The sequence below is a fragment of the Pipistrellus kuhlii genome, unplaced genomic scaffold, assembly GCF_014108245.1.
Source record: "Pipistrellus kuhlii isolate mPipKuh1 unplaced genomic scaffold, mPipKuh1.p scaffold_m20_p_2, whole genome shotgun sequence".
Lineage (NCBI taxonomy): Eukaryota > Metazoa > Chordata > Mammalia > Chiroptera > Vespertilionidae > Pipistrellus > Pipistrellus kuhlii.
The window spans coordinates 272,285-287,897 of record NW_023425515.1 but is presented as its reverse complement, the minus strand read 5'-3'; the positions used below and the strand labels follow the sequence as shown (position 1 = coordinate 287,897).

The following is a 15,613-nucleotide window of genomic DNA, read 5'->3' as shown; positions in this document are numbered from 1 at the left end:
AGGTCCCTGGTGCGCTGGTGGAGGAGGGGGAGGGCGCCCCCCTGGCCTCTGTCCCAGGGCCTCTTTGGAAGGGGCATGAGTCTGAGAGGCCACCTCACACACGCTCTCCATCATTCACCTGCATCCTGGCTGCCAACACCAGCTTCATGAACACCACAGAGCGAGTACAAGGCTCGTGGAAAAAAATGAATGGGATTCTAAAATGGAGCAAGTGGCTTTACATTTTATCCCAACTGACTTTCCTGCTGAAACAATGGGCCAGGAGAACAAAACCACAAACATACATGTGCACATACATGTGCACTATTGACGTAGATCTGCGTACACATCTACATTATTTACAATACATACAAACATTTCTTACTGGAAATAGTCATAACCCCGACAACACAGTATTGTGAAAATTGCCTCCACCTCAGAAAAAACCAGGTACCTTTTTATTTTGGTTGGGGTGTTCCAGAAGACAGAAGTGACTGATGGTCGTCAGGCCTTCCAGAAGAGTGAGCGGGTAATCCGGGGCGATGTTCTCCCGCTTGGAGGTGGTGCTTCGGTGGAGAAACGAGGAGGTGGTTTTGAGGATTTTTAAGAATGAGGCTATAAAGATGTTTAATCCCACATACAAACATGGCCACCAGAGAGCTATCACTATCTTAAACAGACTTGGGCTCTTATCGTGAAATATTGTTATACTATTGGGACCATCTTTTGTGCTATTTTAGACTCATGCAGTCACTTTGAAAAATGTTTTATTTTATCTTACTTATTTTTTAAAATATATTTTAGGTTTTATTCAGAGAGGAAGAGAGAGAGATAGAGAATTAGAAACATCGATGAGAGAGAATCATTGATCAGCTGCCTCTTGCACACCCCCTACTGGGGATGTGCCCGAAATCAAGGTACATGCCCTTGACCGGAATTGAACCCGGGACCTTTTAGTCCCCAAGCCGAAGCTCTATTTACTGAGCCAAACCGGTTTCGGCTGAAAAATGTTTTAGAATTTCTTTGAAGGCAATTCCATTTTTATTTCTGTTTTGCAAAACTAATGATCTTGACTGACTTGTTCTGCATCACTGAGCCAGCCTGGGTAGCTGTGTGGAATTAAAAATAGAGGATCTGGCCCGGCCAGTGTTGCTCAATGGTTGAGTCAAATGGGTCACCAGTTTGATATGCAGTCAGGGCACATGCCTAGGTTGAAGGCTTGAACCCCAATGGGGAGGGGAGGTGCAGGAGGCAGCCTATCAATGCTGATGCATCAATGTTTCTATCTCTCTCCCCCCCCCCCCCCTTCCTATCTCTAAAATCATCAACAAAAAACGTATTTTTAAAAAGTAGCTAATCTGGACATTTAGTTCCTAGTCACCCTCCTGACAATGCTCAACAGGCTTCTGATTCAAAGCACCCTCCCATTGGCTTCTCCGGCCAATCAGCCACTCACTGCAAACCCGTCACTAGTGAGTAATAATCCATCAAGGGGTCGCATACCTGACAGAGAGCTTCACTGACTCGCTTTCATACTGTTTGACCAGCTCGTCCAAGTTTTTGCAAATCTGCACGATGAAGGGCGTCACTGTCCAGCCCAGGGACTTCCCGAAGTACGGCAAGGAATGCGTGACCAAGCTCACCCAGGCCGGGTGCATGCCGTAACCGTACGCAGGCTGCAGGCCCCTCACCACGGCAGCCACCAGCAGCCCCTGGGAGGTGAGGGGGTGCGGCTGCACGTACTGCATGGCGCTGATGGCCTGCTGGAAGTCCAGGGCCAGCTGCCACTCCCGCAACAGGTGCTCAGCCTCCTCGTGGACCTGGCCCAGGTGGTGCTCCAGGACGATCAGCACCTGCAGGAGCTTCAGCAGCTCGATCTGCAGAGGGTGCTCACTCCAGATCTGGTCCTGGCCCAGGTTGATGAGCTGCTCCTCGAAGAGGCCGTCGTCCCGCGGGGCCCGGCCTCGCTCCGTGGTGGCCAGGCTGTAGCGCTTCTGGCTGGTGTACATGGAGGCCGACAGGGACAGCAGGACGAACTCCTGCACCTTGCACCGCTGCAGCAGGCTGCGGATGAACTCCGCGCTCTTCCCTTCCACGCACTTGGCCACAGAGACCAGCTGCGTCATTATCCTAATCAGAACCTCCACGCTTTTGACCTGGACATCCCGGTTGCCGAGCAGGTCTCGGTGGGAGATCTTGAGGTAACAAGGGTAGTAGCTGCGCAGGAAGCTCAGGCACAGGTAGGTGAGGAGCTCGATCAGCAGGGAGTGGGGGCACACGTTGGGGGACTGGGTCTGGAGTTTGCCATAGAAGCTCTGGCCCACGAGGGCCTCCTGGTGGCGGGCCAGGAGGTTGGAGATGAGGTTGAGGTGCGCGGTGGAGCTGGTGTCCATGCTGGTCCTGGACACGGCCTCGATGAACTCCCTGGGGTTGGTTTTGAGCACGGCCTCCAGCACGGAGAAGGCGTAGAGGGCGCGCCGGGAGTCGTAGGGCTGCAGGTAGAGCAGGATGTGCTTGAACAAGGCCTCGATCATCTCCTGCCGCTCCCGCTGCTGCTTCAGCAGCCGGGACTCGGCGAGGGCCTGGAGCTCCACGTCGGCCTCCTCGTCACTGGAGAAGGACTCCGAGGCCTGAGTCCTGTCCGAGTCCACGCGCGCCAAGCTTAACTTGGCGGTGGACGTGAGACTCTCCGCCAGGAAGGCGGCGGGCCGGGGGTAAGCCCTGCTGCCCGCGGGGAGGGGCGCACAGCAGCCCTCCTCGTTGCTCAGCTCCTGCGGGTCGTGGGAGGGGGAGGACAGGGAGGACGTGTTCTCGCTGTCCGTGTGGGCGGAGCTCGTGTCTGCGGACTCGGTGTGCTCGCTGCTGTCGGGAGCATCGCGGGCCGCTCTGTCCAGAAGGTCCGTGCAGTAGGGAAGATCCTCTTCGCTCAGCTGGCTTCCCGGCGAGCCCTTCTCCGGCTCCTTCTCCACCTCGGCCCAGATGGCCTCGCGGTCCACAGTGGTGAACTGGTTCAGAGGCATGCCCTCCTCCGGGCTGCCCTCGGGCACGCCACACGCCTCTTTGAAAGAGGTTTTCTTCCTGCTAAACCAACGATGCAAGTCTTCTGAAAATCACAAGATGACAAGCGACTTCAGAACAGAAGGGTGAGCTATGATATGTTCCTTCAAGAGTGATCTTTGTCTTACAGCCAGACAGAAAGGTTACTATTAGTAAAATTACCCCCCAAAAATAAATGAATAAAGTAAAGAATAAAAATAAAATTCCCCCATGAAACTACAGCACCAGAGTCTAGATTACATGATGGACAAAAGGCAGACAAGGAAAGTGAACAGGTCTTTTAAAATGTCTGAGCAATCAGCCTGGCTGGTGTGGCTCAGAAGCTGAGCATCCATCACCCTATGAACCAGGAGGCTCAGTTCCCGGTCAGGGCACAGGCCTGGGTTGCAGCCTCGATCCCCACATGTTTACAAAGTACCTTTACGCCATCTGAATCTGGCCAAATCACAAAGTAGGCCTAAGTGCCTCAACTGTCACGGCGGGCAGCAGGGCCCCCCCCCCCCCCCCGGCCCGGGAGCTCACCCGCCGAGGTGCCCTGCTTGAGGCAGTGGATGGAAGTCCGCTGGGTTTTGGGCTGGAGCAGCAGCAGGAGCAAGGGCTCGAGGATGCGTGCCACGTCCCCGAGGGACAGCGCCCGCACCAGCCAGCCCTGGGCCGCCGCGCTGATGGCGCCGTCTGTGCAGGTCAGGCTGTCCAGCACCACGAACAGGGACCTGCGGGGGAGTGCACCGTGCGGTCGGCGTGCGGCACCACGGGCGGGACACCCCAGGGAGCTCACCCTCGCTGGGCGGGGGCCTCAGCAGGAAAGCACCTGGGAGTCAAACCCTGGCTTCGTGCTAGCATCAGCATGGGAGTCCAGATCCCCAGTGGCTCAGTGGTGAGGCACTGACCTGTAAACTAGGAGGTCACAGTTCAATCCCCAGTCAGGGCACATGCCCAGACTGTGGGCTCGATCCCCAGTAGGGGAGTGCAGGGGGCAGCCAATCAATGACTCTCTCCCATCATTGATGTTTCTATCTTTCTCTCCCTCTCCCTTCCTCTCAGAAATCAATAAAAATATACAAATAAATAAAGTCCTGATCTCCAGGTGTCAGCCCAATCAGTTAAATCAGACCAGGGATGGGCCCCAGGCATCGCTATGAGCTGTATGAGCTGCCAGTAAGGCTGTATCTGACCCCACACCTAGACTTTTGGTAACAAGAGAGGGGGAACAAGGAAGATAATGTGGATTATAATGTATCTGCAATCAACTCACACCTGAAGCCAGCTGATGACTTTACAAGTATATACAACCATGTGGCCACCACTCCAATCAAGAACTAGACCTTCTCCATTTCCCCCCTCCCCTCCTCCCCATGGGGCACGCTCTGACAGCTCCCCCAGTGACTCGAGGCACCGGAGTCTCCTCCCTCAACCACAGTAGGGACAGCCCCACCGCGTATCTATTCACGTGTGTCCAGCCTGAAGCCACTTAGGGGACTCTGAGAGCAGCTGCTGTGCGTCAGGAATGTGGGGTCATGTGGTCCAATCACACATCTCCCCCTCCCCAGCCCAGCACGCTGACCGGGAGCCGTGCAGAGTGCCCTCTGCCTGCGGGTCAGTGACAAGGAAGACAGCCTCACCTGTCGAAGGAGCGGTTGTGCGAAGTCACTCGGCTGCCCTGGATCTCCCGCGTCAGGTGCCAGAGGACGGAAAATCTGAACAGAGCCTCCAACCTGGTTCCCTGGATTAGGAAGTAAACGGGCGTGAGGAGCCTGATTTCCCAGCAGGACACTGTTCTCAGTCGCATGAAACCCAATTTAAAAGCAAACGAGAGTGCAGGAGCGGGACGGCAGTGCGGCGGAGGCAGGCGTCACTGCCTGGGGCCGTCCTCCCCTCCCCGCGCTCCCTGTACACGGTGCGCTGTCACCAAGAGCCTGGCTGCCTGGTCCGCCGTGGCGCAGGCAAACAGGAGAGTGGGGCCCATGCCCGCCCCTGGGAAGTGCCAGGCCCATGGCTTAGGGCATAGGACACCATGGCACTGCGCGGACGGCCGGGCTGCGGGGCCGACGCCTCCTCGCTGGCCTCCTGGCCAGCACTGCCAGCAGCCACAGGCAAGGTCCGCAGGCACCACGGCAGTCCGGGCAGATTTCCTGGGGAGCCCTGAGGCGGACACAGACCATGTTTTGGGGACTCCAAAGGGGACAGCTCATACAGCAGGAGGCCTTTTAGTCCCGACATCCCTAACACTTCTGCTCACTAACCACGTCCACCAGCCTCAGACTGACCCCAACTGGACACACGCAGCCTGCCCTCGCACATGTGCCAGGCTGCCCAGCAGGGGGACCTCGCGGGCCGGAGGCTGGGCTGCACTCGCCTTGTCCGGGTCCAGCAGGGCGTGGCAGATGATGTCCTCGCAGATGCTGGCCGTCGGGGCCAGGCAGTGCAGCCGGTAGAACAGCTCCACGCAGGTGACGTGGTGCTCCTGGGTCTCCTGGCTCAGCTGGCTCCACAGCACACGAGCCACCCTCTGGGACAAAGGGGACACGGAGTGAACCAGGTATGAACGAGGCCAGTCCGGACCGAGGTCCCGGCTTCTGCCTACGTTCGCTCTGTGAGAATCCTCAACAGACAAAGGAACATCGCCAACAAACCAAACCACCCAAACCCAAATCAAACCAGGACCCCCCGCCGAAGCATCCCACACAGGCCACGATGCGGGCCACGTGAGCTTGCCACCGGCTGAGACCCTCAGCTACCGAGAGCACAAACCTGCGGGTCAACGGGCACAAACCACGCCTTCCCGGGGCCGGCGCTGGGGCTCCAGACGCACCCGCCCACCTCTCCATCTAGGGCGCCCTGATCGGCTCTCGGCTTCCCTGCCACAAACGTGCCTGCTCCCTCTGCCGTGGACAGAGCTGCGGCCGATGCTGGCTCACTGTCAGGACCCAAACTGCATCCCACATGCGCCTCTATCTCCGGCCCTGACCGGCTCCGGAAACAAGCGGGCCAGTGGCCAGCTGCAGGGAGCTCCTGACCCAACGGGGTGAGGCTCCAAAGAGGTGGGTCCCCGCTTCCGGGAGGAGGCTACCTGGAGGCATCCTGCCCGGGCAGAGGGCGTCTCCTGGATCACGGTATCTGGGGACAGCTGGGATAAAAACATTTGTGTCCATCTTTTCCATGTGCCCAAGCCGCCCTCTGCACAGAGCACACTGACCTCCGCCTGGCGCATGGCCCGGCTCGTGACTCACTCCTGACCTAAGGGAGTGTGGTTTCCACTGGCCAGGCCTCAGCTAAGCTGCTGGCACTGGCACTCTCTCCAGGGCCGGCGCTGTGCCGGGAACCCACGGCGGCACAGTCCTATCCGGGTCCCCAGGGCTGCCACGTTCCTCACCAGTGGCCACAGCCCGGGGACAGCTGCACGTGCTCCCTGAGGCGGTCCCAGGTCCCGCCCGCCGCTCTCCGCGGGAATACCTGGTAGAAGTCCGTCTTCTCCGCGATGACCTTCAGGATTCCCGGCGCGATGGGCGGCACCGTCACCATCTGCAGCTTGCCGAGAAACGGGCTGAACCCGGAGCTCTTATAGCGCCTCATCTTGTCCTCGATGACGAGGGCGAGGGACTGGGAGTGGTTGATCACCTCCAGCAGCGTGGAGATGGCCACGTTCTGGAGGTAGCAGTCAGTCCCACAGCAGCAAATGGTCATGAGGGATCGCAGCCACGCGGGAAAGCTGGACTCGCCGGCCCCTGGAAGGAAGCCAACCAGACAGGTGGGAACAAGCTAAAGCACCCGAGAACGGCACTCGGACACACAGCCTAGCCCGGCGCCCGGACACACAGCCTAACCCGGCGCTCGGACACACAGCCTAGCCTGGCCTCGGACACACAGCCTAGCCCGGCGCTCGGACACACAGCCTAACCTGGCGCTCGGGCACACAGCCTAGCCTGGCCTCGGACACACAGCCTAACCCGGCGCTCGGACACACAGCCTAGCCCGGCCTCAGACACAGCCTAACCCAGCCTCGGACACACAGCCTAGCCCGGCCTCGGACACACAGCCTAGCCCGGCCTCGGACACACAGCCTAGCCTGGCCTCGGGCACACAGCCTAGCCCGGCCTCGGACACACAGCCTAGCCCGGCCTCGGGCACACAGCCTGGCCTGGCCTCGGGCACACAGCCTAGCCCTGGGGACCGGGAGGCCGCCTGGCTCTGGTGGGGACCTGGCCGCAGGCAGCACTCAGGCCCGAGGGTGAAGGAGACCGCGTCTCTTTCTCATATACTTACAAATTGCTTGCCCTCGACCTCAGTGCTGAGATGACTCAAAACGTCTGTTTTCCTTTAAAGACTTAGTGACATTTTTTATTAATTTATATAAAGTAAAATTCACGCGCTTGGGTTCAAATTGTTTTCCCAGCCTCTCCTGGCAGCAGGGCACATGGCCTTGGCTTGAAAAGGGCAGACACAGATGGAGGGACCAATTCTCCATCCAGGTCTATGCCTCTGGTGGCTGGCGCCAGGAGAACAAGGGTGTGGAAGTTTAAGGTAATGATTTAGACAGAAAATCCTGCCCTGTGTTCATTCCCACCCTAATCACTCTTGTTCCCGCCTTCCCCGCTCCCTTTGTCTACCGTACTCTGCCTGCGGTGGACGGACGGAGTGACACCTGTCCATTCATGTGGAGCCCCAGCCCCTGGCGGGATGGTCCGGAGCTGGGACGTGGGAGGTCCCTGGGTTTAGATGAGGGCCTAAGTGCAGGGCCTTCAGACGGAACATCAGAGACGCCCCACTCCCCCGAGTGTGAGCACCGAGTGAGATGGTGGTTAACTGTCTGTAACCGGGGGGAGGTCACCAGGAGCCGACTATGCCGGCACCCTGATCTCGAACTTGCAGCCCAGAACAGGGAGAAGATAAAGTTCCAGGGTTTAAGCTGCTCGGTCCATGGTATTCCTTTAGGGCCCTGAGCCCAGACCCTGCCTGCTGTGGTTGAGCTGTGCCCCCCAATATTCTATATGGAAGTCCTAACCCATTATCTAGTTAATTACAGTGGGATCACCAGAGTGGCCCCAACCCAATAAAGCAGGTGTCCTTGGGAGGGGAGACCTGAGCAATAAAGCAGGTGTCCTTAGGAGGGGAGACCTGAGCAATAAAGCAGGTGTCCTTAGGAGGGGAGACCTGAGCAATAAAGCAGGTGTCCTTAGGAGGGGAGACCTGAGCAATAAAGCAGGTGTCCTTAGGAGGGGAGACCTGAGCAATAAAGCAGGTGTCCTTCAGAGGGGAGACCTGAGCAATAAAGCAGGTGTCCTTCAGAGGGGAGACCTGAGCAATAAAGCAGGTGTCCTTCAGAGGGGAGACCTGAGCAATAAAGCAGGTGTCCTTCAGAGGGGAGACCTGAGCAATAAAGCAGGTGTCCTTAGGAGGGGAGACCTGAGCAATAAAGCAGGTGTCCTTAGGAGGGGAGACCTGAGCAATAAAGCAGGTGTCCTTCAGAGGGGAGACCTGAACAAGGGGCGCACGGGGAGAGCGATGTGAAGACGAGCTACAACGCCGCACGGCAGAGCCAGGGGAGGCGGCAGCGCGGCCCTGCCCACAGCCAGCGCTCAGGCGCTGGCCTCAGGACTGGAGTGGACACGTTGCTGTGGCTTCAGCCGCTTGTTTGTGGCACTTTTTCGTGGCGGCCCTAGCAGACGAATGCATAAATCTTTAACACCAGCTCTCAGGGAACAGTCTACTGGCCATCAAACACCTTTCATGTTCCGGCCCTTTTAATGGACAGAACCCCATGTATAAAAATAAAGACCCCGCTTCACCCATCTGCCACCTGCACACACAGCTAACTAGAAACCACAGGAGGAAGCGAGTGTGGCCAGGTTCCTCCAGGACGACATGACCCCTGCTCCTGAGACCACCAGCCTAAGTACGAGTCCCGAGGGGCCGCCGGGCCCCGCTCACCGGAGGGCTGGAAGAGCGCCTCCCAGAGCCGCGCCGTCTCCTCCTCAGACAGGTAGACGGGGAAGGTGGCGCAGTCCAGCAGCAGGTGGCAGGCGGCGGCGAAGGCCTCCCTGCAGGCCTCGCTGGAGCCGCCCGGGTCAGGGACCACCTGGCCCACGGCCCAGTCTCCCTTTGTCTGCCCAGGGCTGCTGGGCAAAGGCGATGGTGGCTCCACAGTTTTGGTCTTAAATGGAGACCCTCGAACTGTGAACCAGTCTGAGAGCATCTGCTTAAACTGGGGCACACTGCGGGGCCTGGGCTCCGGGCCCCGAGGCACGCCCTCGTCCTGCTGGCCTGCGGGCTCCCCGGCCTTGCTTTCCTCTCGGTTCGCCGCCAGCTGGACCCCGAAGATGTTCCTGTGGGCAAAGTTGGCAATGAGCTCCTGGAGGCAGGAGAACGTCCTCTGCATGCTCCCACCCGTCTTCCAGACGTCATCTCTCTCGGGACAGACTCTGGGCACCCGCAGGTGCTCCGACAGCTCCGGCGAGGACGCACTGAGCCCAATGCCACTGTCCTCAGACTTCAGGGCAGGAAACGGAGCGTCTTCATCCCCTGGGATGACCGCCCTCGTGTCTGAAATGACGTCACTGTTTTCGCCTTTCACTGGACTCTGCAAAAAACGGAAGTTTATAACGTGCATCTTGTAAGACTAGGGGATTTGAACATCAGCCAAATTAGGCACACAGTAAATGTGCTCTTCCTGGTCTAAAAGCAGAGCTCTCCACACCCAGAGGACCCGGGCACAGTGTAAACACAGTGATGACGGCACACAGGCTGGGCAGACAGATGGCCATGCCCTCCGGGTTATTTAGACTCTTCAGCATTAAAATAACATAGTTAAAAACAGTTTGGCAGATTTAAGAATATGAATGAGGAAAATGGGCCGAGGGTAAAATAAAGACATGAAGAAATAAAATAAGAGAAGAAAGCTAGAACAAAGTTTTCATACACACACACACACACACACACACACACACATAAACACATACACACATAATGTATGCACATAGTAAGTCCTCACTTAATGTCAATAGAGTTTGCAACTTTAAACCAAATGATGTAAAAGGAAAGCGATTTGTCAGAGACTAACTGATACAAACAGGAGTCCAGTTCCCATGGCATCTCATTGTTATAACAAAACGACTCCATTCAAAGACCTGCTGCTTTCATTGTGCTTTTCCTTATGTGAACCAACCTCTTTTCCTATAACTGCATTACTTTTAAAATTCCTTAGCATGTAGCCTCTGATGCTTTCTAGGGAAGACTGAAGAGTATTATGCAATTTTTGAGACATTCTTTTTAATTTGTAGACGGCACATACGTAAGTGTATATCTTAAGTCACTTTTAGAACATTTTTCTCCGATAACGAGAGCCGAGCCTCTGCCCCAGTGAACGCAGGTGATCCCAATAGCTTTGGGGGAAAAGTAAGGACTAACTTTGCAACCGAGGCAGCAGTCGGTAACTAGTCTGTGGGCTGAGCCTCCAGTCCCTCGCACACTCACCCCGTGGGCAAGGGGAGGGGCTATCATCCATGCTAAGAACTGGCATGGAGGGAGGCTTTGAGAAGCGTATTGTAGATCTTATTACAGATCTCCCAGTCCTCACACCGATGCCAACCGACCCTGAGTTGCCTTCTCTCCCAGGAAGGGCGCACAAGCTCCTTCCGGCTCAGAGGGCCGTTCTGTGCTCCCGGCACGTACCGAGTTTTGGCTCGTGGCGTCCGCATCCAGGTAGGAAGGCGGCATCTGGACCTTGCTGAGCACCTTGAAGCACGTCTTCAGGGCATGCGTGAGTTCGGCCAAGCTCAGAGCCCCCACGTCCTCGGCCAGCGGCTGCACCAGGCCGGTGAGCACCTGAGGGAGGTACTGGGTCTGCACCTCCGAGTACAGTTCCTGGAAGCAGACATGGGCTATGAACACGGGTCGGCTTACAGTCAGGGAAAGCAGCACCTCCCGGCGCGTCTCCGTCCCATGTTTTAGAGCCTAAGGAAGCTTCATGGTAACTCCCCAACCAGAGAACAAGCAGTCTTTCTTTCCGACCTGACAAATCACAGACTTTCATCTCCTTTCAAGTGGCTTCCCCCTTTCTAACAGAAAACCGCTGCCGCCTTTATTCCCACACCGAGAAGACCGGCTTCCTCTGGGGAAACTGGCTCACTACAGAGTTACTAGGAAGCAGGAAATACATTCACTCCCACTCCTAAACACAGCCCGATGCCCAGTTCACCATCAGCTTGCAGGACTTCAGCTCAGCCCCTTAAAGCTGGCTCAAACATTACAACCCCTTTGAAATAGACATAAAATGTAGCAGGTTTGTCAAACAAGCCAACAAGACTAATGAGAACGTAACAGAGCCCTTGCCGGTGGCTCAGTGGTTAGAGCACCATCCCTACACCACAGGGTGGCAGGTTCTATCCCAGTCAGGGCACATAGCCAGGGGGCAGGTAACAGAGCCCTTGCCGGTGGCTCAGTGGTTAGAGCACCGTCCCTACACCAAAGGGTGGCAGGTTCTATCCCAGTCAGGGCACATAGCCAGGGGGCAGGTGTGATCCCTGGTTAGGGTGTGTGCGGGAGGCAACTGATCTGTTTCTCTCACATCGATGTTTCTGTTCCTCTCTCCAAAAATCAACGTAAGAAATAAAAATGAAAACGTAACAGCAAGCGGCGAGCAGCCCTCCCAGCAAGGCCCTCACCAGGGGAATGACGTCCAGCAGGAACACGAGGAGGGTGCAGAGCTCCGAGACGGTGGGGGCAGGGCTGACGCACTTCTCAGTGGGACTCTGGTTCGCTGGTCTACGGAAGCCCCAGGGGAGAAAAACTGGTAAAATCTTTCTCCTACAATAACTCAAACACTTAATTTTCAATAAAACTACTTACTCTATTTCAAACATAATGAAATGTAGCTTCTACATTGCCAATCCTTAAGCGTTGGTGCCTAAAACCTCCTAACACAGAGAAGTATGGAGGAGTCTTGAGCCCTAGCCGGTTTGGGTCAGTGGATAGAGCATCAGCCCTCGAACTGAAGGATCTTGGGTTTGATTCTGGTCAAGGGCACGTACCGCAGGTGCAGGCCTGATCCTCGGCCCTGGTCAGGGCACACGCAGGAGGCAACCAATCGATGTGTCTTCTCTCTCACATCGATGTCTCTCCCTCTCCCTCTCCTCTCTCTAAAAAAGCAACGAGAAAATATCCTCGGGTGAGGATTAACAGTAAAAAGTAAAAATAAATAAGTGTCTTGGGTCCATGTTGATGTGTCATCAGTTCAGATCAGGTGGTTCCTACCACAGGGACCCACACCCAGGATCTAGAGCGCTGTCAACAGCAACCACTCCCGGCTCCCAGCCCAGCCCCAAGGCCTGCCCCGGGGAGGAGCCTGGCCAGAGCACAGCACAGGCTGGACACCTGTCCACTCACCACTCCCCGGAGGCCCCCACCAGCCGGGATTCTGAGCTGGTGTAATTCACCAGCGGCAAAGTGACATAAAGCTGACTAGCAGCTGAGAAATGAATGCTTTTATCTGACCTGGACAAGTCACAGACTTTTGTGATTTGTGGCTTTCCCCTTCTAATAGAAACCCACTGCCGCCTTTATTTCTATATCGAGGGGATCAGCTTCCTTTGGGGAAACTGGCTAACTACGGAAGTTAGTAGGAAGCAGGAAATACACGATTTCGGTAGGAACTTAAGGAGACTGATGACCAGACACTGAGTCCGGTCACAGAGCCACAGCCAAGCTTCCTTCACAGATGAAGCCTCCAGAGGGCTGTACGAGGAAAGCGGATTTATCAGAACCACCAGGAAATGCAGGGGGGCGGGAGGAGGGTGGGGGAGGGGGTCTATACTTGGACTTTAATAAATGAAGAGGTGCAGAATTGTGTGGCAAAGATGACGGGAACCTTCTTAATGGCAATGCCTTTTATTCTATTATAATCTTAAGGGAATTCTTTCCCATCGTGTACTCGGCAGAAACCACCCCATGTTAGCCCGTCACATGTGATCTGAGCACAATGCGCAGCTACAAGGCCATGAAACCCTCCAATCCTTCCAGAATGTTCATTATCCTGAACCGGACACTGACCTAAAGCAATCCTCAAAACACCGCGTCATGTAGTCCCAGAGGAAGTCTGTGCTGAGGGAAGTGATCAGCAAGTTCACCGTTTTCACAATCTCAGAGGCATTTCTGTTTTCTTTTATTGCACTGTAAAGGAAGAGGGAGACTCATAAATATATCTGTGAGAAACCCTGTCTCACAAGAACACCGTGTCTGAAAAACAAATTCACTTTAGCATTCTCAACTGACTTCTAGAGAGACCGACAAACGTGGTTCAGATAAAAAGATCCCACACTGTTCTTCCACACAAGAGCATGCACAATGCACCTACCCACTCGCTGTGTTGACACATCCTCATAGAAATAAGCTTACAGGCTTTCTAAGAAGGTGATGTAGAAAACCAGTTTCAGCCCCACTGTAGGCAACTAGATGCTCGACTGTTGAAATCACACGGCACAACCACTCAGGGGGGACACCTGGCTGACACTTAACTGTGCACCTTTTATGACTCAGAAACTAACCCAGGGATTTACCCCCCACAAAGCTTTGCCCATAGGGAACCATGCAAGGTCATTACAAATACTGAAAAGGTGCCTCCGTGGTTGAGCATCAGCCTAGGAACCAGCAGGTCACAGTTCAATTCCCAATCTGAGCACATGCCCATATTTCAGGCTTGATTTACCGTAGGAGGCATGCAGGAGGCAGTCAATGATTGATGCTTTTATCTCTCTCTCCGTCTTCATTGATGCTTTTATCTCTCTCTCCGTCTTCCTTCCTCTCTGAAATCAATAAAAATATACTTTTAGAAATACAGAAAAAATGGAAAACACTAAAAGCCAATCAGTAAGAAAATGGCAAATCAATCAGAATTTCTTACAAAGTGATAAATCCTTCCCGAGGAATCTAAGGCAACCATTATACCCACAGGAGAGAATAGAACTACTCACGACTTGCATTAAAAATAAATAAATAAAGGCAACTGAACAGTGTCATTGCATCTTTAAAAGATAGATACCCCCCCTATATATATATATATATGCGTGTGCACACACACACACTAGTGGACTGATGCACGAAATTTGTGCATGGAGGGGGGTTTCCCTCAGCCCAGCCTGCACTCTCTCTTATTGGAGACATACCTCCCACAATCTGGGACCGCTGGCTCCTAACCACTCACCTGCCTGTCTGCCTGATTGCCCCTAACTACCTCTGCCTGGCCTGATTGCCCCTAACTGCTAGCCAATTTGGTTCTGATTAGTCAGTTCCTATGCCAGTCAGCATCTCCGAGCCTGATCAGAGAAGTGGGGCTGATCAGCAGCACCCCCCATGCCCCCTCCTCAGAGGCCTAGGGGAAAAACAGAGGCTCGGCTGCTGGCGAAGCACAGAGAGAGAGAGAGAGAGAGAGAGAGAGAGAGAGAGAGAGAGAGAGAGAGAGAGAGAGAGAGGGGCAATGGCTGGTCAACAGCTGCCTTGGAGGCTGCAGATCAGACCCTGCCTCTCTCTCTCTGATCTGAAGCCCCCTCGGCAGTCAGTGCTGACAAGACTGACTGCCGGTGCTCGGTTGAGCCTTCAGTTGGTCGTTGTGGACCCTGGGTTTCTATATTAGGATGTACATACACGGACTATGTATGTACTAGGAGCCCTGCACACGAATCCACGTGCCAGTAGCTCACCAGCAGCGCGCTGCTTTCTCCAGTAGCTTCCCCAGCTCCGCTTCATAACCTGCTGCCCTGCCCCTCCTGTAGCTCTCCCGCCGCCTGCTTGTAGCCAGTAGCTCGCTGCCCACCCTCCTGCTGATCTGTGATCGTTCCGTTCATAGTGTAACAACCACTTGCATATTACATCTTTATTATATAGGACTGAAAATCTAGGAGGAAATAAAATGTTTTTTCTCTGAAGGGCAGTGACATTATGGGTGATCTCTTTATTCTTTATATTTTTGAGTACTGTCACATTCTACAATGGGCATGTACTGTTTCATATTCAGAAAAACAATATGCTCCTCGGGAGAAATAAAGCAAACACTAAGAATTCTTGGTATACTGACAAATAAAAACCAGAAAAACCTTCCAATTGATTTAAATTTTCAATATACCCAGTGCCAATTCAAGCAGAAGGAAATTATATCAAGAGTAAAGTAATAGGAGTTTGAACTATCTGAAAAAGAACAAAAACAGATGAAAAAACAAAACAAAACAAAACATAGGGCTAATAGATAACTAGACACTTCAGGTCAACATGTCTGCCGTCTCCCAAACCTCCCTCCCACAGCCCTCCGGGTCCTGGAGCAGGTGGCCTCGGCAGCCCGTACCTTGACCTCAAAACTCCTCATCTCCTGAAGACTCAGGTCCCCGGCCCCTTCATGGCCACCTGCAGCAGCCTCCCCCTTAAGTCACAAACTGCTGGGTAATCTAGACCCGCCTGCCTCCAGGGACCGCTCTTCATACTTGGCCAATAATGCAGCCTGTGCTTCCCAGGCTAGGGCAGAGACCAGATGAACCCCTTTAGACTCCTCCCCGAATTCAGGTCAGTCACTTCACGTGGACTGACTCGTCGTTAT

The 15,613-nt window shown here is 54.6% G+C and overlaps 1 protein-coding gene across 4 annotated transcripts in view; it reads right to left on the bottom strand.

Moving 5' to 3' along the window:
- DOP1B (DOP1 leucine zipper like protein B) overlaps positions 1-15,613 on the bottom strand; it is a 61,326-nt gene that overhangs the window by 19,982 nt on the left and 25,731 nt on the right. For 2 of the 4 annotated variants that reach the window (XM_036448573.2, XM_036448574.2), the window contains exons 13-22: positions 13,081-13,200; positions 11,697-11,838; positions 10,705-10,896; positions 8,965-9,613; positions 6,490-6,761; positions 5,393-5,545; positions 4,659-4,759; positions 3,559-3,749; positions 1,483-3,082; positions 434-545 (exon numbers count right to left, since the gene is read on the bottom strand). In XM_036448573.2, the coding sequence (XP_036304466.1) occupies positions 434-545; positions 1,483-3,082; positions 3,559-3,749; positions 4,659-4,759; positions 5,393-5,545; positions 6,490-6,761; positions 8,965-9,613; positions 10,705-10,896; positions 11,697-11,838; positions 13,081-13,200 (3,532 nt within the window). The remainder of the gene's footprint in view (positions 1-433; positions 546-1,482; positions 3,083-3,558; positions 3,750-4,658; positions 4,760-5,392; positions 5,546-6,489; positions 6,762-8,964; positions 9,614-10,704; positions 10,897-11,696; positions 11,839-13,080; positions 13,201-15,613) is intronic. The other 2 variants (XM_036448575.2, XM_036448576.2) reach the window with 1 other exon arrangement.